At 33.1% G+C, this 20,739-nt stretch overlaps 1 protein-coding gene across 2 annotated transcripts in view; it reads left to right on the top strand.

Moving 5' to 3' along the window:
• ERBB4 (erb-b2 receptor tyrosine kinase 4) overlaps positions 1 to 20,739 on the top strand; it is a 1,084,887-nt gene that overhangs the window by 859,984 nt on the left and 204,164 nt on the right. For both annotated transcript variants that reach the window (XM_057304520.1, XM_057304522.1), the window contains exons 17-19: positions 10,226 to 10,358; positions 14,806 to 14,928; positions 18,252 to 18,350. In XM_057304520.1, coding sequence (XP_057160503.1) covers positions 10,226 to 10,358; positions 14,806 to 14,928; positions 18,252 to 18,350 — 355 coding nt within the window. The remainder of the gene's footprint in view (positions 1 to 10,225; positions 10,359 to 14,805; positions 14,929 to 18,251; positions 18,351 to 20,739) is intronic.

The following is a 20,739-nucleotide window of genomic DNA, read 5'->3' as shown; positions in this document are numbered from 1 at the left end:
GTTTTAGATCCCACATATAAGCGAGACCATATGGTATCTGTCTTATTCTGTCTGACTTACTTCACTTAGTATGATTCTTTCAAGGTCCATCAAGGTGTTATAAATGGCAAGATTTCATTCTTTTTGATGGCTGAGAAATATTCCATTGTATATATATACCACATCTTCTTTATCCATTCATCTATTGAAGGACACTTACATTGTTTCCATATCTTGGTTATTATAAGTAATGCTGCAATAAACATGGGGGTACATGTATCTTTTTGAATTAATGTTTTCATTTTCTGTAGGTGAATACCCAGAAGTAGAATTGCTTTTTATCATATGGTAGCTCTATTTTTAATTTTTTGAGGAACCTCCAGCATGGCTACCCCAGTTTATATTCCCACCAACAGTGCACTCAACAGTGGAGAAAGGGTTTCCTTTTCTCTGTATTTTCGTCAACATTTGTTATTTCTTGACTTATTGATAATTGTCATTCTAACTGGTATGACATAATATCTCATTGTTGTTTTAATTGGCATTTCCCTAATGATTAAAGATGTTGAACATCTTTTCATGTTGGCCTTCTCTGTATCTTTTTTTTTTGATGAATGTGTATTTAGATTCTCTGTCCATTTTGTAATTGGATTTTTAAAATTGAGTTATATTAGTTCTTCATGTATTTTAGATATTAACTCATTATCATGATAATTTACAAATATTTTCTCTCATTCAGTAAGTTTTCTTTTCCTTTTTTTCCATATCTTCCTTTGGGGTGAAAAAGCTTTTTAGCTTGATGTAGACCCACTTGTTGATTTTTGCTTTTATTACCTTTGTTTTGGTGTCAAATCCAAAATTATTGTCAAGACCTATGTCAAGGAGTTTACCACCTATTTTTGTTTTTTTCTAGGAGTTTTATGGTTTCAGGTCTCTTACATTCAAGTCTGTAATTCATTTTGAGTTATTTTGTGTGTGTGGTATAAGATAGTGGTCCAGTTTCATTCTTTTGCATGTGGTTGTCTGGTTTTCCCAACATCATTTATTGAAGAGACTGTCCTCTCCCCATTTTATACACTTGGCTCCTTTGTTATAAATAAATGGAGCGTATATGCATGGGTTTATTTCTGGACTCTCTGTTCCACTGATGTAATATACTCATGCAATCATATGTTAATGTAAACATGCCAAGATTTAAATCCTGACTATCCTCTTAGGATGCTTTTGACCTTAGGCAAGTTGTATAACCTACCTCAGATTCATCACACATAATCCATTATGTTGGAAGAATTATTTTACATAACACACATAAAACACCTAGTAAAAGTAGCTTTGTTATTTAATTATGCAAGAAATGTCAATGACCCTACATGGATATCCCAAATCCTGGCATCTTCCCCATGACTGTACCTGCTTCTCAAAGTCTCCCCCATCTCATTTCATCCAAATCTTAAGAATTTATGAAGGCTGCCAATTCTTCTGAGAACAGTTGGAGGTCTCCTTAAAAAGGAAATAAGGCCGCCCAGCAGGGCAAAAAAAGTAGAAAACATTTCACCAAATTAAAAGGAGTAATATTTCTTAAGAAAGACATTTCTTTATTTCCTTTTTGTGTTTTCTTTTTAAAAAAAGTTTTTAGGCTAAGGGAAGGATTAGGGTGTCTAAAAAGCATACTAAATTTTTTTTAGATGCCTTATGTACAAAATTGTATATAAAGAGAACAAGTCAAATCATTACTTAAAAAATTGGTTTGTGAATCCTCTGAAAACAGGACTGCTTTAATCTCTATTATGTAATTGTGCCCAATAAACCTGACACAAATGTACAGCCTAGTGCTTTGATAAATAGAGATGTAATTGCCCAATAGAATATAATCTCTGTTAGCAACACAGGTTATCTGCAGTTACAGTGTTTAGAATGAATGGGGATTTTGAGGTGAAGAAAAATCTTAACATATGGGAACAGAGAATGGTGCCTACCCTCTCCTGCTTTCCCTTTTATAGTTGTGTTTAAGTACCATTATCTACTGTATTGTAAAACTAATAAATTCCTTAGCATGTTGAACAATTTTGATGGGAAACACAATTGAAGTTGTAAAAGCCTTATCCTCAATTTTTTAATCCTTTGGCATGTTGCTCCAGATTACCGTATCTATGTAATGAATAGGTTAACAGAATGGAATACTTAGTAGATAATGTATTTGGTAATTAAATGTTTACAATATTCTGTTTGTGGCATTAAACATATTTCTATATACTGTCTCTACGGATGGTCATAAAAGTGCTGTACTAATACAGACATTGCTGATACTGTGTACTAGGTAAACTATGAAAAAAATCTAAGTGCCAAAAATTCACCTGCGTTCTTAAAAAAACCTACTGAAAGAAAATTTCTTTTTAATCTAATTCCCTCTCAACACTTGACTTGTAGAAATCCATAGGTATTTTTCTATTTTACCTCAACAAAGCTGAAAAAAAGGAAAGAAATTCATAAGTGGATCATATCTATCCTCAGAATGGTATGTTTAAGCATGAGAATGTCTGTCCCCAAAATCAAATCTGCAAGTACGTACACTATCTTATAAATTATAACAAACAAGCAAACAAAACCCGTAGATAGATACAAAATCACCAATAGAAAGAAGGAAGAAATTACATGAAACTCTTAGAAATTTTTCTCGGAGGCTAATCCGAGAGGTAAAAGAATCCAGAGGATATTTGCATATTGCTTTAATGGCAGCATCTCTACTGAAATACTCCGCAACACTCTTTTATCGAATAATCTGTAACATTCACAGACTTAAGAAATATCGGGGAAAAATATATATCTTATCACAACAAGACAAGTCAAATTTGCTTAGGAAGAGGGAGACTATGTTGTGATTCATTTGCTTCAGCACTTATATTTCTGCTTACATTTAAGAGTAAGAGGAATCCAGAATCTTTTTCTTTTTTTTAAGACTTTATTTATTTGACAGAGAGAGACAGCCAGCAAGAGAGGGAACACAAGCAGGGGGAGTGGGAGAGGAAGAAGCAGGCTCCTAGCGGAGGAGCCTGATGTGGGGCTCGATCCCAGAACACTGGGATCACGCCCTGAGCCGAAGGCAGACGCTTAAGGACTGCGCCACCCAGGTGCCCCAAGGAATCCAGAATCCTAATCAAAGGGTAGAGACCTACTGTAACACTCTAGGTCTCATCAAGTAAAAACTGTAACTGTCAACTGATGTCTACCTCAGAGTCTGACCCAGATCACTTATATTTGCTCAAAAAGAAAAGATGTGTCATATTTATAGAGCAGGTGGAATTCTGGGTCACCATAAGCACAGTTTGTAGGAGGAAAAAAAAAAAGAAACATTAATGTGGTTTTCCTTGCCCTAGGCAGTAACACTTATAATGTCTTCTGGGGAATTTCAACGTTTCCTGGTGTTTCAAGGTCTCTTGTTTCAAATCTGAACCTCTTTGGAGAAGACTGAACAGACTATCAGTGCAGTATGCACTATAACTAGAATGATAGATACTGCTTGTCTTTGCCTTTTTTAAAGGAAATCCAGGGTTTTTTTTTTATAAGCCAAAAAATCCTCTTAACTGTTTTTTCATTGAGAAAATAAAATGAAGCTAAGTAAAGAATAAGGTCACTTATAAATTTCAATAAAGACATAAAGGATTTAATAAACTGAAACCACAATGAACATTGCAAGGCAGATAAAATGATAGTCCAGTGAGTACAATAGTAAGATAGAACTAAATATAAAATCAAAGAGTCTATTAGAACCCCTATGTAAATTTATGTGTATTTTCTATTATTTACTTTCAAACAGATATTGAAGAAAAAAATGATTTGTCAATCTGCCTTAAAAAACAATTCTAATGAGTCAAATTTGGAAAGGGAGACAACATAATATAGCTGAAAAATTCATGGACTTGAGATCCCAAGATGTAAAATGTTAGCATTCCTATCATGTTTGACCTTATCTAGGTGTCTTAACTTTTCTCAGAGTCTACTTCATTATATTTTATATGGGGGTTGTAAGATTTACATTACATAGTTATAGTGAAAACATACTGTAGTGTATGTAAAAATAAATTTTAATTAAAAACATACAACTATTATTAGAATCAAAAGCTTATAGTCAATTTATTTATTTATTTTTAATTTAAGGGTAGTATATAGGACCAAAAAAAGTCTCTGATTTACTTCTATAAAAGGAAATGTTTTCTATATCAGAATAAAATGTCTTTAACATTTTCATTTGTTTTAGATTACTTCCCATTGAAAATGAAGGGAATTGTTAGTGACACTATATGCACTGTAAAACTCCTGAATAGCTGATGACAGTCTCTATCTTTTTTTTTTTTAATTATTATGTAAGTAATCTCTGCACCCAATGTAGGGCTCAAACCTACAACCCCTAGATCAAGAGTTGTACCTCTTCCGACTGAGCCAGCCAGGTGTCCCTTACCTGATGGCAGGCAAATTTCATGTTCCCCTTATTTGAGCAGAACTTTTGCTATGTTTAAACTGCTTACCTAACTAATAAAATATTGAAAATGTTGTTTCCAAAGTTGTATTCCTTACCTCAGTTAGCAAATGATTCTAAGAATTTTCTTTCAATAATGAGTCAACTTTTTTTTTTAATTGGGGAGTCAACATATTTCTGATCAACTATATTTTTCTTATAGCAGGAGCAAATTAGGAAACATGGAGTGCATTGCTGATGATAGATTTAACCTCTGGTTCATGGCAGAGTCACACTTTTGTCTGATTGCCACTGTAGGATTTTCAGAAGGAAGACAGGGTTCAAGATGATAGCCAATATTATCTAATTATATTTCTTAAAGAAAATATAAAATTACAGAGAATCTTAACATCTGACCCTCATTTATGAAACAACCATTTAAGTTACATATATGATTATTACAGGCAGTGATTAATATACCTTCCTAGCAAGGAAAACCTGTTAATACTATTGTCCTCTTGTATGAATGTGTGTAAGTATACACATGAACAATGTGCACATGCACACACTTGTAGATGTAACTGTTACATGTAAAGACTTGTTAGCTTGAGGTATCCCAGGTCCTTGAAATTGGACTAAAGTTAAGGTAAACATTTGATTTATTGCTCACACAGGGCCGCTTTTGAGAGTCTGTGGGGTACTATTGAGATTTACACTGGGACAAATATAGATTGGCCAAACGGAGGCATATGATTCACAAATGCTTAAAGATATTTTATTTAAATTTTATTTAATTTTTAAATTTTATTTATTTGATAGGATCTAGAGGCAAATTTATCAGAGCTCAGAAATGTAAAAAGGAATAGATAGTTCCCTGCTGTGTTTATTTTTTATTACCTTAGGTGAAGAATGTATTTATGTGTATTTAAGCTGAGTTATTTGACGGAAGAACTACACTCACGACTAGTTATAGGCAGACATGTAATTAAAATTCAGATTGGTCTGAAGCCTCTTTCCAGCACAATATGCCACTCTAAGGAAAAATCATGCAGATTTGAAAGGTAAACAAAAAAAAAATGTTTCACCATTTTACTTAAAGTTTTATACAAAAATGCCCTGTTCAAGTTATCTGACTAGCTGTTGTTTTTGTTTGCTTTTACTTCCTATTTAAATTTTTAAAAATTCTGTTTAACTTTTAGTACCCATAAATAAGCATTGAATCCACTATAAGTCTGATCCAGTGGAATCCTGAAACCCATCTCCACATTATAATTTAATTTAGAAGTTTCCAAAAATGGAGCTCACTGATTCAAAGTCATATTGTTGGTTGTAAATTATGCCATTGGTGTTTTATAGGACTTCTGGTTATTTCCCTTATCTGTATGGAAAATTATTCTGTATTCAAGAAATAAAGAAAAATATACCTAAAACATTAAATTAAAATCCTTTTATTTGGTGATAAACCTATAAAGGAATCTTATAGATTTAGCATTCTTTGCAATGACTGTATTAGTCAAAAATACCAGTTTTACGTAGTTTACAATTTAAAAAAAAAATACTACTGTATATTTTTAGGAGGAAAATCCGTCTTTGACATTAAATGGAAAATGGTATAAGAGTTTTAGAGCCATTGAGTTTTAATCATAAATTATATTTACTTTACTACATTTTTTTTTCTGACCTGATCTGGAAAGAAACATATCAATGAAGGAGAATATCTGGATGTTTATAAAATCAGGTTTCCTGTATTCTCTCACATTTTATATTCTCCAGTGAGAAATAACATGGTTCAAATATAGCAATAAATGTTAAGAATATATCTTATTATATGAGTAATATAGTTTTGGGATATACTACTCTTACAGATAACTGTTTAAGACAGATAATTGCATTCAAGGCAGTAGAATATAATACATTCTGTTATCACTGAACTTCTAAATGAAATTATGAAAACTAAATTATATGTTTTTTAAATAAATGAGCCAAGTTCATTTGTGATTCAGAAACTTTATTGTATTAGGCTCTTGAATAGTGGGAGAATATCTCTTTCATTATAGTATCTCCAAATCACAGAATAAGATAAATTATCAGTTCATCACATCCTTTTAATCTAAGCTTGGAATTGGCACCTGAAATGCCCTTTTATATTTTAGGGGTTCCTCTCTTTTTAATATGTAGGCAAATGACAACAAACAATACTCCTGTAACAGATACGGAATGACAGAGTATTCTAGGTCCCTTAGTGTTTGACCCTTATGATCTTGTTAACAGTGTCCTAGCTCAGCCTTTTAAGAGGTTACTCTGACTCACGTGTAAAAAGAAACACTTGCTTTCAGAAATATAGCTTAGTTGTCAATAGCCAGCATTATACCTAGGAAGGATAATAGCAATTTTTGAAAAGTATCTTAAGTAGCTATCTCCTCTTTATCCAAACGGTCCTCATAAGAGTTGAAGCATTAACTTTCAGGAAAAAATGGGCATCTATCCCACACCTACAATCTAGGGATCATCAAAATTGTGGAGGGTAGGAAATGTGTAAGCAGTATTAACTTCAGATTAGGTTGGTTTTCTGAAGCAAAGTGTTAATTGTACATAGTGAGTGATAAATGTCTCAGATGCATTAAACTATAATTAATAGAAAATATCTACAGAAGTACTTACATCGTAAAAGTGACGGGGATAGCAAAATGAATTAATTGAAAAAATGCAAAGTAAACAGTCAAGGAAAAAAAGAAAACAAGGCCATTATTATAAAACTAAACTTTTAGACAGTGATTTATTTTTCTGCGTTTTTCTTAAATTTAACAAACTTTTATTTCAAAAAATATGTAAATACATTGTATAAAATTAGAAAATGCCCATTAGTAAAAATACAACAATAAGAGCACTATAGTCATACTATCCGAAGACAAGTACCGTTTAGTGTCTTAATGTATATTCTAGATATTCATATGCACATACTTGTGCATGTATGGATTTTTCTCTTATTGAGATTCTACTGTTTCTAACCCAATCTTTTAAGTTTCTAGCCTGCATCTTTCCATGGTAGTACATTTTTATCTCATCTATTACCTGATCCATAATCAAACTTTTCAAGTTACCTAGAAAGATGTCTATACAAATGGTTGTCCAAACTAAGGTCCAGTCCAGGATTGCATTTCACATCTTGTTTTTATAACTAGTAAGTCTTCTTAATCAACACCAGTACCTTATTTTTCATATTCACTTATTAAAGAGAACATACAAGTTGACTTTTGGAAAATTCCCCCTTCTCAATTTGACTGGTTGTTTACTTATGGTTCATGATTTAATTTTCAAGAATATATTCTACTGAAATATGAAGAATTTGACCACTTAAAAAGTCCAACAAAACATTTGTGTACAATTTTTAGGTGTAGAAACTAGTTCTTTACCTCTTCAGGTTGTTTGTACCTCTACTACTCCTGCAGGGGGTAAGAGAAGAAAAATGGTAAAGAAATGCAAACCCACCAAGGAACTGCCATGGGAAAATATTGACGGTAAATGCTAACTAGAAAAACATAGAAATTACTGTCTATTAAGTTTTTGAGTGTTTTATGTGCATTGCCTTGACCTAACTAAGTAGTAATGGCATGACAGTTGACAGCCACCCAAATTAAATGGAAAAAGTGAAGGCAGAGGTCTTATTTTGTTCTATTAGGAATGATTCTTCTTAAAATGGAAAACAAACAAAAATAAAATAGAGCATTTTCTGTTAATTTACAGTGACATTGACATATATTTTCATAATTCATGCCACTTATTCTTTTGCAAAATAGGTAAGCAGAGGAAGTTTAGAGTTTAGTTTAGATCTACAATTAACAAAGTGTTGAGTACTATTCTCAGTCATACATAAATCCTTTGCAATAAAAATATTGGGTTGAAGAAAAAAAAAATACAACCCTTTGTGTAGTAATGGCTTTTTCAGGGATATGTTAGGACTTGAACTGGAAATTATGCCTTGGACTGAAAACTTAAAATATTTTTTTGAAATACATATTTAACTGCCATGCTCAAAAATATGATCTTACACACGCCAAAACACATCACAATGATGAGTTTGTGACCATACTACACTTTAATTTTCTCAGCATAGATTTTTATATCTTTATAAAATTCCATTTAGGAAAATCTAGTTGAATTATAGCAACATTCCAGTATGCTATAGTACTTTTGGCTGTCAGGAAACAACCTTTAGGATGAAATACTTCTTGAGGTTTTTCTGTAGTTTTATACGGCAATATAACAGTCATAATCTTTAAAAGACATGGCTTCATTTATAGAAGTGACACATTTTTTTCAAGAGCTCTTTAAAATTTAAAAATTTTATTTAGGATCATCCACTATCATTATTTCTGATGTGTCTTTCAGCAAAAGTTTATTTTGCAAGAGCAAGTAATTTTTTTTTCTAAAAGAATGTATTCGTACAGAGTAGATTCTTCTGCAAATAGGAATATAAGATATAAAATACTTTACTATGAAAAGCATGGACATTCAGGAAGTTCTTTTTTTTTTTTTTTGTATCTGTCATGGCTTCATGGTCAAATATATATTAGGTAACACCTATGTGTTTTACTCTGGGCTCTTTGTTATGATGTATGAAATTAATGTACGTCAGGGCTTTGACCACAGAAAGTTCATAGATACTACTCTACTCTAGAACAAGAAATTAAGACCATAAATATCACTTTTCAAGCAAGGAAAAAATTTATCTTAGAAAACAGTAAGTGATTAGTTTCAAAATTATATCTTAGCTAACAATGTATTAGAGAAACACTTTAAGAATATAAATCTCTAGTGAATCTCTTCTAACCCCCTTTTAATGTAGTACTTAATGTGTAGACCTCTTTTATGGGTATATGATGCTTAGGCACACTTTTGGTAATCATTACTCCTGTCATTATAACTCTGAAAACCTGTCTGACCCAATTCTTTATCTTTTTCCTGCCCTTTACCCCAGCGGAGATGCCTACCCAGAGTTTGAAACAGCGCTTTTGTCAGTACATCTCTCTTATTGGTACCCTCCTGCTCCAGAGTTGTGCGGGTCATGTATCTCCAGACCATGCCTTTTTGCTCTACCTCCAGACCATGCCTTTTTGCTTTAGAGCAGTAGTTCTCAAAGTGGGGGGAGAAGAGGTTGGGGGTGATTTTGGCAGACATTTGACAGTATCTAGAGAAATTGTCATGACTAGAGGATGGGGTGCTACTGGCATCTAGTGGATGGAGGCTAAGGATGTTGATAAACATCCTAAAATGCATAAGACAGTCCCCCACAGCAAATAAGTGCCCAGCCCAAAATGTCAATAGTGCCACTGTTGAGAAAGCCTACTTTAGACAAAATGTTGAAAATGCCACAACAATATTATTAAAATATATTTCCATTTATTTTCAGAAAAGGTAAAATGAAAATAATTTAAAATGCTTGTGTATCAACATTTTGACACGTGTTCTTCATTCTGTTACCAAGTGTTATTTTGTTGTTGTTGTTGTTGTTGTTGTTGTTGTTAAATGGCATGCTGTGGCCACTCATCTCCAAAGATTAGTTGTATGTGCATGGTTTATTACTTAAAAAACAAAGCAAAACAAAACGTGGGCATAGTTTTTATTCCCTCAAAAATTTTGTGATGGCTCAAATGCATTTTTTATTTGTATTTCTTCTAACTGACTAGACTTGTAATGTGTGGATAATGTATTGCACAACTGCTCTTTTTCTCCCTCTGTCTTGTCTCTCTTCTTAATTTTTTTTTCCTTCTTCTTTTTCATTCTGGTGGGCAGAACTCCGCTAATTGCAGCGGGAGTTATTGGCGGGCTCTTCATCCTGGTCATCGTGGGTCTAACATTTGCAGTTTATGTTAGAAGGAAGAGCATCAAAAAGAAAAGAGCCTTAAGAAGATTTCTGGAAACAGAGGTGTGGTATTTATTTGTTCTCCATGCGTTTAGGGACTTTCGTTAGGTTTAGAAGGTTTAGATGATACTCGGTTTTTTAACCCAAGTGAAAACTTTGTTCAATTTCCTGCTGAGGGTTTAAAGTTTATAGCATGTTATACAGAGTTGATGAAAAATCAGAGTATATAGTAAAAGTAGTCAAGGCAGTTTTATAGCTTAAAGAGGACAAATGGCAGAGGTCAAGGAGATTATCTGATTGAATGACAGATCTTATTGAAAAGACGTATCTGTTTCTTTTGGAGGAGGAATCCCACTAGAGTTCTAGGATATTACAGTAGCGGAACTAGAAAACATCTGGATAGAGGATATCTCAACAGCAGAACTAGAAAAATGTTAGAATTTTTCTGATTCAAAATAAAGCCAGATAGGCAAGCAATTTATGCTTTAATTAGGGTCATTAAATTGGTAGCCACTGATCCCATTATATCAATAGTGAAAAGCTGAGCTTACAGGATAAAGCTTCCTATTATAATCACACAGACCTTACCACACAATTTATGGGAAACATTTAATGTTATGCATGTTAGTTATTGTGAATATGTAAATTGCCAACAAATTATTATAATTTCTCTTATATTGCCACTCTGAGTTCTCTACCATGCAAGGTGATAGTTTTCACTGTGTAGGTTACAGGGGAAAAACAATTACAGAAAAACTATGCATTGCCAGATCCTTTTCAGCTTGCACCTTACCTTCTTTCTCCTGATACACACATCCATGGCTGTTTGAACAACTCAGAGCAATTCTGTTCTGAGACTTAGCTTTCTCTGGATCTGCTTTTTTGCTCATTGTCAGTGTGACAGTCTGACTTTTCCTTTTAACACTGACAGGAATGAAAATATTCATTCATAAATTTTGCAAACTGATCATGAATTAAATTTTAGCTCTCTTACTCTAGAATTTGAAAGTAGATAGAAGAATCATGTGAAATGTTCAGGAAGCTACTTTAGTTACATGCAGGAAAGAATGCCTAAGAATTGGAGTTGTCTAAAATTAGAATGGGTTATCTTATCGATAGAGATATTCAAGCATAAGATAGGTAGTCAGTTATGTACATGAGAAAAAGTAATAGTAATTTTCACTTGAGCTGGATGTTTACAAAAGATCAGCTTGATCGTTTTCAACCTTGCACACGTGAATACAAGTTCGGACACAACACATATGCTGTGCATATTTTCAGTATAGCTAGGATGCTGAAGGCAGATAGAATTCTCCCTCATAGCCTACTTGGGGCAGTCGTGGAGAAAAGTCGAAGAAGTGAAGTAAATTAGAGAGGAACTGAGGGCTTGGAACAGCAGTGGACATTTAGGTGATTGAATAAATAGGAAAGGAATTCTGTCCCTTGACCACATGCAGGAAAGCCTCACGGCTATGCAAACAATTGTTCTGTTTGTTTTCTTTTTTAATGCGGTGCTTTCTAGGAATGTCCTTCGAATTGACGTTTCACTACTAAATAAACACATACTGATTGGTTTTAGAAGCCGATTCTATTTCTTATAAAAAGTTATTGCTTAGCACTAAATTAGATAATTGTAGGATTCCCATCTTTCTCTCAGTAAAAGTAAATAACTATGATTTTCTATCGTCTAAACAGAAGAGGAATTCTTAAGAGATCAACTCAAATCCTTAAATACTAAAGCTAGAAATCTGTCTCGGATGTGAAAAACTTGTTAAAGCATGATATATTGTTGGAATGTACTTACAGTTAATATGCTTTTCCAAAATCATATTGCTCCAGATTGCCTGTCTTGTGTTACATGCATAAAAGTAGAAAATATGTTTTTTTCTCAACATACACTTAAAATATGCACTGTAAGCTTGATGCTTTGATGGATACTGTCATTAGAAAGCCTTAATGGGACGTGAAGAGTGACAGATTCAGTGCCTACAATATGCAAGCAATGTTCCAAAGTTTTTCAGCTATGTTACATCCCATTTCATCCTTTGACAGTCTTCTATGGTAATTATTGCTGTACCTATTTCACAGGTGGAAAATAAGGTATTAAGAGGGGTAAATTGCTTTCTCAGCCTGTAAGTGGCAGTACTAGTGTGCAAACCTACAAATTTAAACTTGACACCCTTTCTGCCATACTGGCTTGCAAAATGAGACAATGTTTCTTTTAGGTATCATTCTCAAATTCCTGGAAAAATGTGTTTGTATAAATTTTTAAGTGATATCTAAGAAAATTTCAGAAGACTAAACATTGCAGGCACAATTGTGAGGGTTTCAAAATATGGAATTATGGCATATTATATGCCAAAGCATATATTTTATATATATGTGTATACATATATATATGTATATATATATATGTATATACGTATATATATATGTATATATATGCCCCAAAATGCTGAAATCTAGTCCCCAATCTTGCATATGACTTTTATATGTTTTTATGTCATTTTAAAAAATAATTCATTAAAGTTCCTGATTATATACATATAGTGTGTGTATCAAAATCTACTAAGTAAATTCTGCATCACAGATTTGGATTCAAATGAAGGAGATTCTCTGATGGAATTTTTCCAGTTTTGCAAAGGATTTTGTAATTCTTTCTGAGATTTATTTTATGTGATTTTATATGCATTTTTAAAAATGTAAATTTGAAAAAGAAATGGAAACATATTTGTTGTCAAGCTTTTAGACAAGAGCCCAAATTTATTGATAATTTTATCATCTTCTCCGAATTCTTGCCAACTATCACTACACTTATCTACATTCAAGATTCTGTTCAGCTACTTAAGCAGACCATGATGTTCACAGAAGCATAATAATAACCAAGCCACAGGGTCACAGTGCACTTAGCATTGTAAACAGACACTGTGAAATACTGTGATGGTTTTCAAGACCATTTGAGTAGGAGTTGCCTTTAATTATTTCCTTATGCTGAGAGAGAGCAAGCTATTTGTCTGAGTTTAAAGTTTAGTTCCTTTATTTAACTTAAAAAAAGGAAACTTCTATTTCTCTCACTTGCTTTTTTACCCAAGCATAGATAAAAACCTAAAATTTTAACGTAAGATATAGACTTTTGGTACCCAGATTTTCTCTCCTGTTTATACTTTGTTTTGTTCTGTTTTTTCTCACATAGGCAAGAAATTGGTACACATTCACATACCTTTCCCCTGCTTATTCATCCTTTCTGGATGAATGGCAAATAAACTGAACACCTAAAATTACCTGAATTTATCCTTTTTGGCCACACCCAGCTCACTTTATGATCTTGTATTTCCCACCCTAATCTCATCCTTCAGACCTGTCCCACCCCCTGATGTATTCTGCTTTATGTCTTCCTCTTTCTTCCTGATGCTGTGTCCAAACTGTTCTTCACAATGGTAATACCCTCCTCCATGTCAGTCCATTTTTATTATCTCAAGAACAATTTTATTTATTTTTGTAAAGACTGTATGTATATATGTATTTATTTTAGAAAGAGAGAGAGAGGGTGAGCAGGGGGAGGGGCAAAAGGAGAGGGAGAGAGAGAATCCCAAACAGACCACACTGAGCCCAGAACCCGGCACGGGGCTTGATCTCAGGACCCTGATAGCATGGCCTGAGCCGAAACCAAGAGTCAGAGGCTCAACTGACTGAGCCACCCAGGCGCCCCCTCAAGACCAATTCTAAAGTGTGCCTCCTCCAGGAAGCCAAAATTAGTGAAACTTTCCCGCTCATGGCTATTCTATCCCTGTGCATTCCATAGCATTCACTTAGGATCTAGAATCAGTTCGCAGAATGTTAGAATATTTGATCTGTAAAGTACTCTAGGGCCTTGCTACTTAAAATGTGTTCAAGGACCATCATCATAAATAGCTATCACCTGGAGTTCTGCAAAAATGTACATTTCAGCCCCAACCTTAGACTTACTGAACTAGAATCTGCATTTTAACAAGAATCTCAAGTAATTCAAATGCACATGAAAGTTTTAGAAGCACTGTCCTGGGATATTGGCATTGTGCTAACTTACTTTCTTCTCTTCTGACACATTTGTCCTGGCTTCCTAGATTTTATTTTTCTGTGTATCAAGTCTCCTAAAACAAGAAAGAAAATTTTGCTAGGGTACATGGACCCAACTAAGATCTGAGTCTTAGCTGGAGAGGCCAAAACTGGAAGGGCTTCAAAAGTAGGATCAAGAGCCCCTAATTGTCCTAAATTTCTTTAAAGTCAGGGGTGGGGGTGGGGAATCTCCTAGCTTAGTATGCCTCAAGGTAGGCACACTTTTATACTTGTGTTCACCCAAGCATGAGAAGAGAAAGGATAGACACTGAGGGAATAGTGAGTGATCCAGACGACAAAAAATATTGTTTGTCAAGGAAAGTGTGCTTGTGTGTTTTTTGGTTTGTATGAGGAAGAGGGAGAGGCACTGACTAGAACTGAAAGTTACAGAACCTGTGTTCTTTCTGTTTTGTAGTTAGTAGAACCCTTAACTCCCAGTGGTACGGCACCCAATCAAGCTCAACTTCGTATTTTAAAAGAAACGGAGCTCAAAAGAGTGAAAGTACTCGGCTCAGGTGCTTTTGGAACAGTTTATAAGGTAAGTAAAAAAATAACCCATACCACCAGTTATTTTTGTTTCAGACTTGTCTTAAATCATAGCCAGAGTTAATGCTCTAGCCAACCTCATTTCCTTTTAATATTCAGAAAGGAAAACCTGCATCCTATCGAACAGTTGCTGCGCAAATGAATTCATTCATTTTTGTTGAGCAAGCTGGGATAAAAACCGGCATGAGAAAGCAGGAAACTAGCACAAAGAGCACACTATATAGTCTTTCTTTCCACGCCCTTCTGATCGGCTCTTGATCTCCTCTCCCTGTTGGCAAATTTTGTCCTTATCCAATAGACACAGCTCTAGCCCATTTCCCTTCCCCCTCCGCAGTGCCCCATGGAATCCCAGACAGTCTTGAGCGATATGCAGTAATCCTTGCTCTTCTTTTCTTCTGCCCTTTTATTCCCATGGCTCCCCATCAGGATGGCAAGGCCTATCTCTTTAGGATCTACACAAAGGTGATGATTTGTTAACAGGACAGGATTAACTCCTAAAACACTTTTTTGCCTACCTGTTAACAGATCTGATTAGGCAGAAAATTTTCAGTTTTGATGTCCTCACCATTATATGCAAACTAAAAAAGTGACTTGATTTGTGAAATTCAGGTTAGATAGAATGAGGAGTGAAGTCATGGGTTTCCAATGAGAGAGGTATTTTTGGAAAGACAAAGTTCAGATAATGTCATCTGCATGTTTACTTATTTAGCTTAATTATAAAACCAATTCAAAGGCCAGGCCCAAGGTTAATTGTGGTGAAATTTATTTTTAATGTAAGTAACAAGTATAAGAAACTCTGCTGGCTTAGTGCTAAATCCTTCTTGTAATGTCCATTTTGACAGTTCTCCAAATTTTACTTTGATAGTTTTATGTATTTCTTAAAGCTATATGCATGCCTGCAATTTTTACAAACATTTTTGTTAAAATAGACTGGATCTTAGAAATTTTGCACTTTAAAATATTCATTTTTTCCTACTTAAAACAAATATTTATTTAACAAAAATGTTAACAATTAGAATACAAACCTTAATATTCTCCCGAGTGTTCCCAAAATAATTTAATCTCTTTAAAATAAAATTATTTTATTCTAAGGCAAAAATACAGAAATTTCTTAATCTCTTAGTATACATATTTTGTTCAGTTAAACTCAAAATTATTAATTGAGCACCTAATTTGAATAGAAACTATTCTAGGCTGACTCGGTGCTTTCTAGTCTTCAAATTCTTTGTATGTTCGAAGAAATACAACTTACTTTGTTTTTCTATTTATATTATGCTGGAAATAATGGACTTCCATTTCAAAGATAACTCAATTTTGGATTGTTCCTACCATCTAATCAGCCTTTTATTTTAAAGATGGTATGGTCTGAAAAGTGAATTTTGTTTTAAATCATGGGTACCATTTAACTCAAGAATAAATATGATCTAGTGACCTCAGCAGGGAAAAATTACCCATTTAGACATTTAATTATAAAGCTTTATAAATGTTTGTATTATGAACAATTATTTGCCTGTTGTCCATGAGCGTTGTACCTTTATTGATTTCAATATGGATCAGTATGGTTGATCCTGTTTTAATTAATATATTAGTTCTTATCAACGCATATTGTCTTAAACCATAAAGAACTATCCTTGACCACAGAAATGCAAATTAGATTAGCTAATTATTTGGTTGATTTTTCTCCTGGTTAGAGATACGCTGTGTTTAAGCATAAAAGACTTGAACCAATACCATGGATATTAGTGTAGTTGAATTTTTGTCTGGTCAGGCCTACAAAATAATGACTATACTTATTTAAAAAGCAGTATAAATTAATTCACACTGTATTTATATTTGTATTTCAAAAGTATACTTCAGGAATATTTTAATATTGATGCTATATCTTTATAAAGTAACCCCCCTGTGGTTACTTTATTGAATAATAGTAAGCGTGTTCTCTACCCTAGATACTATCAGTAAGAAAATGTAGCCTAATTGAAAAAAAAAATTATACCACAGGAACTTGGCTTATTATTTTTTTTATTTGACACATAGGTTTCCCTATTCACTTTAAGAAGAATATAGCTCTTAAATTCACCTTCTAATAGTTAAAGCCTTTTTTTTTCCGTATTATTCTGACTTTAATAATTCTTGTATTTAGGTCTCCTCATATTATTATAACTTTCAATAACATAAACATATATGTTTTAGCATAGAAGTGCAAAGTGAAAAACTTTTTTTTTCTTTAGTTTACAACCAACTGATATTAAGAAAAACTAAAGATGTTCTCTTTAGAAATAAGAGATTTTTCCCCCTTTCATTTTAATCTTAAAACTGGACTAAGAAGACTTTTTTTTATGTCAGGGCTAATAAATTAAAATTTGAGATTTTCTTGCTTCTGTGTTCATTTGGGACAATATGCTTAAAAAAAATTCTTATATAATTGATGCACCACCCCCATGTCTTATCAAAATTATTATCCTAATTTAAATGGTTGAATCATCTACTCAGAAATGCTGTTATTTACCTTAATGTTGTACTTGACTCAAGCTCTACCTAGTTTATACTTTCCCAGCGTGTAGATCCTGTTCAGATATTATAATTATATTTTTGTAGGAAGCGAGAACTGGCTATGACCAAAATAGATATTTTATAGTCAGAGATAATAAAAATCCTTGGCACACACATACACAATATTTGATAATAAAAATAAATTAATATGTGCTCAGTACTCCCTAGTACTTGCCTTTGAAAACTAATTCTTAAATAATCACCTTAGAAAACAAATTCTTAAATCAATCCGAACTTTACGAACATGAGAATATATTTTTTTGTATTTTTATTTGATTTAGTTGCAGAATAATTAGGTAATATTAAAGCTGAAAAGAACCTCCAACATTACTTAACCCAATCTTCTAAATTACAAATCAGACAATTGAAGATCAAAAATTAGAACAGTGTTCTCCAAGTCTTAAGAAGTTGATATATCATCCAAATCTAATATTACTATATCTTATTTCATTTTTGTCATTATTGAAAGCCCTTTTCACACATACAAATTGAATTTTATAATAGCAATGCTTTATAATAGTAAACACCTTAAAAGCAGAATAAATATATGATCCATCTTCAGATAATGAAAGCAGACAACAAAGTTGCTAAGTAACTTGTAACATATAACCGGTGTTAGATAAATGTTTGTTGATTGAATAAAAGAATATAGAACCTCTAAATTATTTTTTAAAGAAATTAATAGATTGGTTAAATCATATTTTGTTTCTGGTATAAATTTGTATATCTTCATATAGATTTACTGTGTTTTTTTTTCCCCCAAAGGGTATTTGGGTACCTGAAGGAGAAACAGTAAAGATTCCTGTGGCTATTAAGATTCTTAATGAAACAACTGGTCCCAAAGCCAATGTAGAGTTCATGGATGTAAGTATAGACACCAGGCAGTCACATTTTTTCCATTATTAATAGATTGCTTTTAGAATTAAAAAAAAAAAAAAAAGACTTCACTACTTACAAAATTTCCTCTCCAGAAATGGTATACTCTACAATTAAAGCCTTGAGCAGGGGTCAGCAAACTTTCACTTAAAGGACCAGAGAATAAATAGGCTTTTTGTGCTTTGTGGTCTCTGCGGAAACTACTCAACTCCATCAGTTCAGTAGGTAAGCAGCCATAGACACTTAAAAACACAAAACACAAGAATGGGTATGACTGTGTTCCAGTAAACTTTATTTACACAAACAAATTGAAGGCTAAAAGCCTGCAAACCAAATCCTGCTCTCAAGGGCTTTATATTTAACCACTATGCAAAGAAAGGCAAATTGCATTTGGGAGTAGGAAGGATGATCTGAAAAATTAATTGGGCTACTGTATTTTATTATTGTTATGATCTACTTAACAGAAAACATCAATCAAGATTGGTTTCTATAGTAAGTTAGTGTTAAATTTAAATTAGGAACTTACCTAAGTCAGATAATTACCAATTGAAATTTACTTTTTTCAGTTCAAATTCAGAAGACAAAGCTTATGGGTAAAAAGCTCCAACTATAGAAAAATAATAAGAGAGTTCTGAAAAATAAAAATATTTTATAAGGTCAATCAGAACTTTAAGATTTCCCCTAGCAAAAATTGTAGATTGAGCTGTTCAGCAAATTTCAGAAGATTGGACGGATAAAATACTATGTAGTACACTGTTATTTTTTCACATTCAACACAACATATCTTGCCAGAGGTTCTATCAAAGACCCATAAATATATTCTTTCTCGTTTAGCATAATGTCTTCAATAATAAGAATGATTTTGATTTTCAAATGACCTTCATATGAAAAATGATGCAAGCATATGCACTTTGATTTTTAAAGATGGATTGCTATATATTTCTACCCAGTTTCTCTTATAAGCTCTTTTATAAGTGGTATAGGAGCTCAGTTTTTGACTTTGGATAATTTATTTGGGTATAATGCTTACTCTCTTATATAGGGCTGCTTTTAGTTCAACAATGTATTGGTTATTAGATAATAGGGCTGATAATTAGCTGGTACAGACCAGCTGCTCTGATCTGTTGGTGCTGCACCTTCCCAGTTGCTAAGTATTTTGAACACCACCCTTGTTACTATCTACCAACACCTGACAGACACTGAATCCTGTAACTAAATAGTGTTTCCTTCTGCAGGTGTCTAAAAGTTCTGACACTCTCTCAGCTACCTGCCCTGGCTTATACAGTAAAATGTAAAACTGAAGCCTTTTTCAGTGATTTCACAATCAATTTGATCTTGATTATAGGAGTATAGTTGTGAAGGAAATTTTCAAAGTGAAAATTATGAAGAAAGAGGACAATGAATATAAACAGTGTATGTTAATATGTAAAACTGATATTAAAAAAAAAAAAAAAAGGTCTTGCCCAGCCTAGACTGCAGCCAATGCTGAAATTCACAAGAATGCTAATAATCTCTGCTGGAGGCTTGGACAGCCATTTTTGTCATATTTCCATGGAAACAGACTGGCAAAAAGGGGTTAAGAGGCTACAAAATAATCACCTAAGAAAGAAGCTCTAAAAGCTTCATCATGATTTTGAATGATTATTTGAAAGCTCCTAACCCCATCCATTCTTTTTTTTTTTTTTTTTTTCTGATCTGAAGTCTATTCCCATGGAAACAGGAGTGGGGATGGCAGCTTGAAGTCTTAGATTTCTACTGAATTTTAGATGAGGCTCTGATTGAGCCATGAAAAGGGTCATTTTCCTAAATGGTTGATAAATCAGGTGACCAACAGACTCCAAACAGTATGTTCTTTCTAAAAGTTAGAAAAATATTAGGGAAAATATTTTGACTGAGCCTCTCGTACCTTGTGGATAGATGCTAGAAGTCATTAAAAATTGGTGGACTGCTATTGGCAATTTCAATAAATATCAGGCAGAAACACCTCCTACTATTTCCATGACTTCTTTCAAAACATTAGTATGGCATCACAATAATTAAAATACAGTTGCACTGGCAAAATTAATGATAAATTCAGTATTTTAAACAGAATGGTGTAATTTTAATGCAAAATTGCCTACATTTCATACGAACGTTTTTAGCTCATCTACTAGGTGTGTAGATCATTATAAGTACTTACATAACATATCAAACTGCTATAAAAAGCTTCATGCAAGCAAATTTATTTGTAATTTGGACCTAATAATTAAGTTGAAGTTGCTAATATTCCCAAGGTTATTAAGGCAAGTCTCTCTGGCATATCTCTGTTTGGGTTCTTCCAAATGGTAGAGTATTCGAAGTTTAACTTTCAAACTAAAATAACATCTCCTGAAATCAT

Source organism: Ursus arctos, unplaced genomic scaffold (assembly GCF_023065955.2).
Source record: "Ursus arctos isolate Adak ecotype North America unplaced genomic scaffold, UrsArc2.0 scaffold_1, whole genome shotgun sequence".
NCBI classification, from domain to species: domain Eukaryota; kingdom Metazoa; phylum Chordata; class Mammalia; order Carnivora; family Ursidae; genus Ursus; species Ursus arctos.
This window is presented reverse-complemented; position numbering and strand designations above follow the sequence as displayed.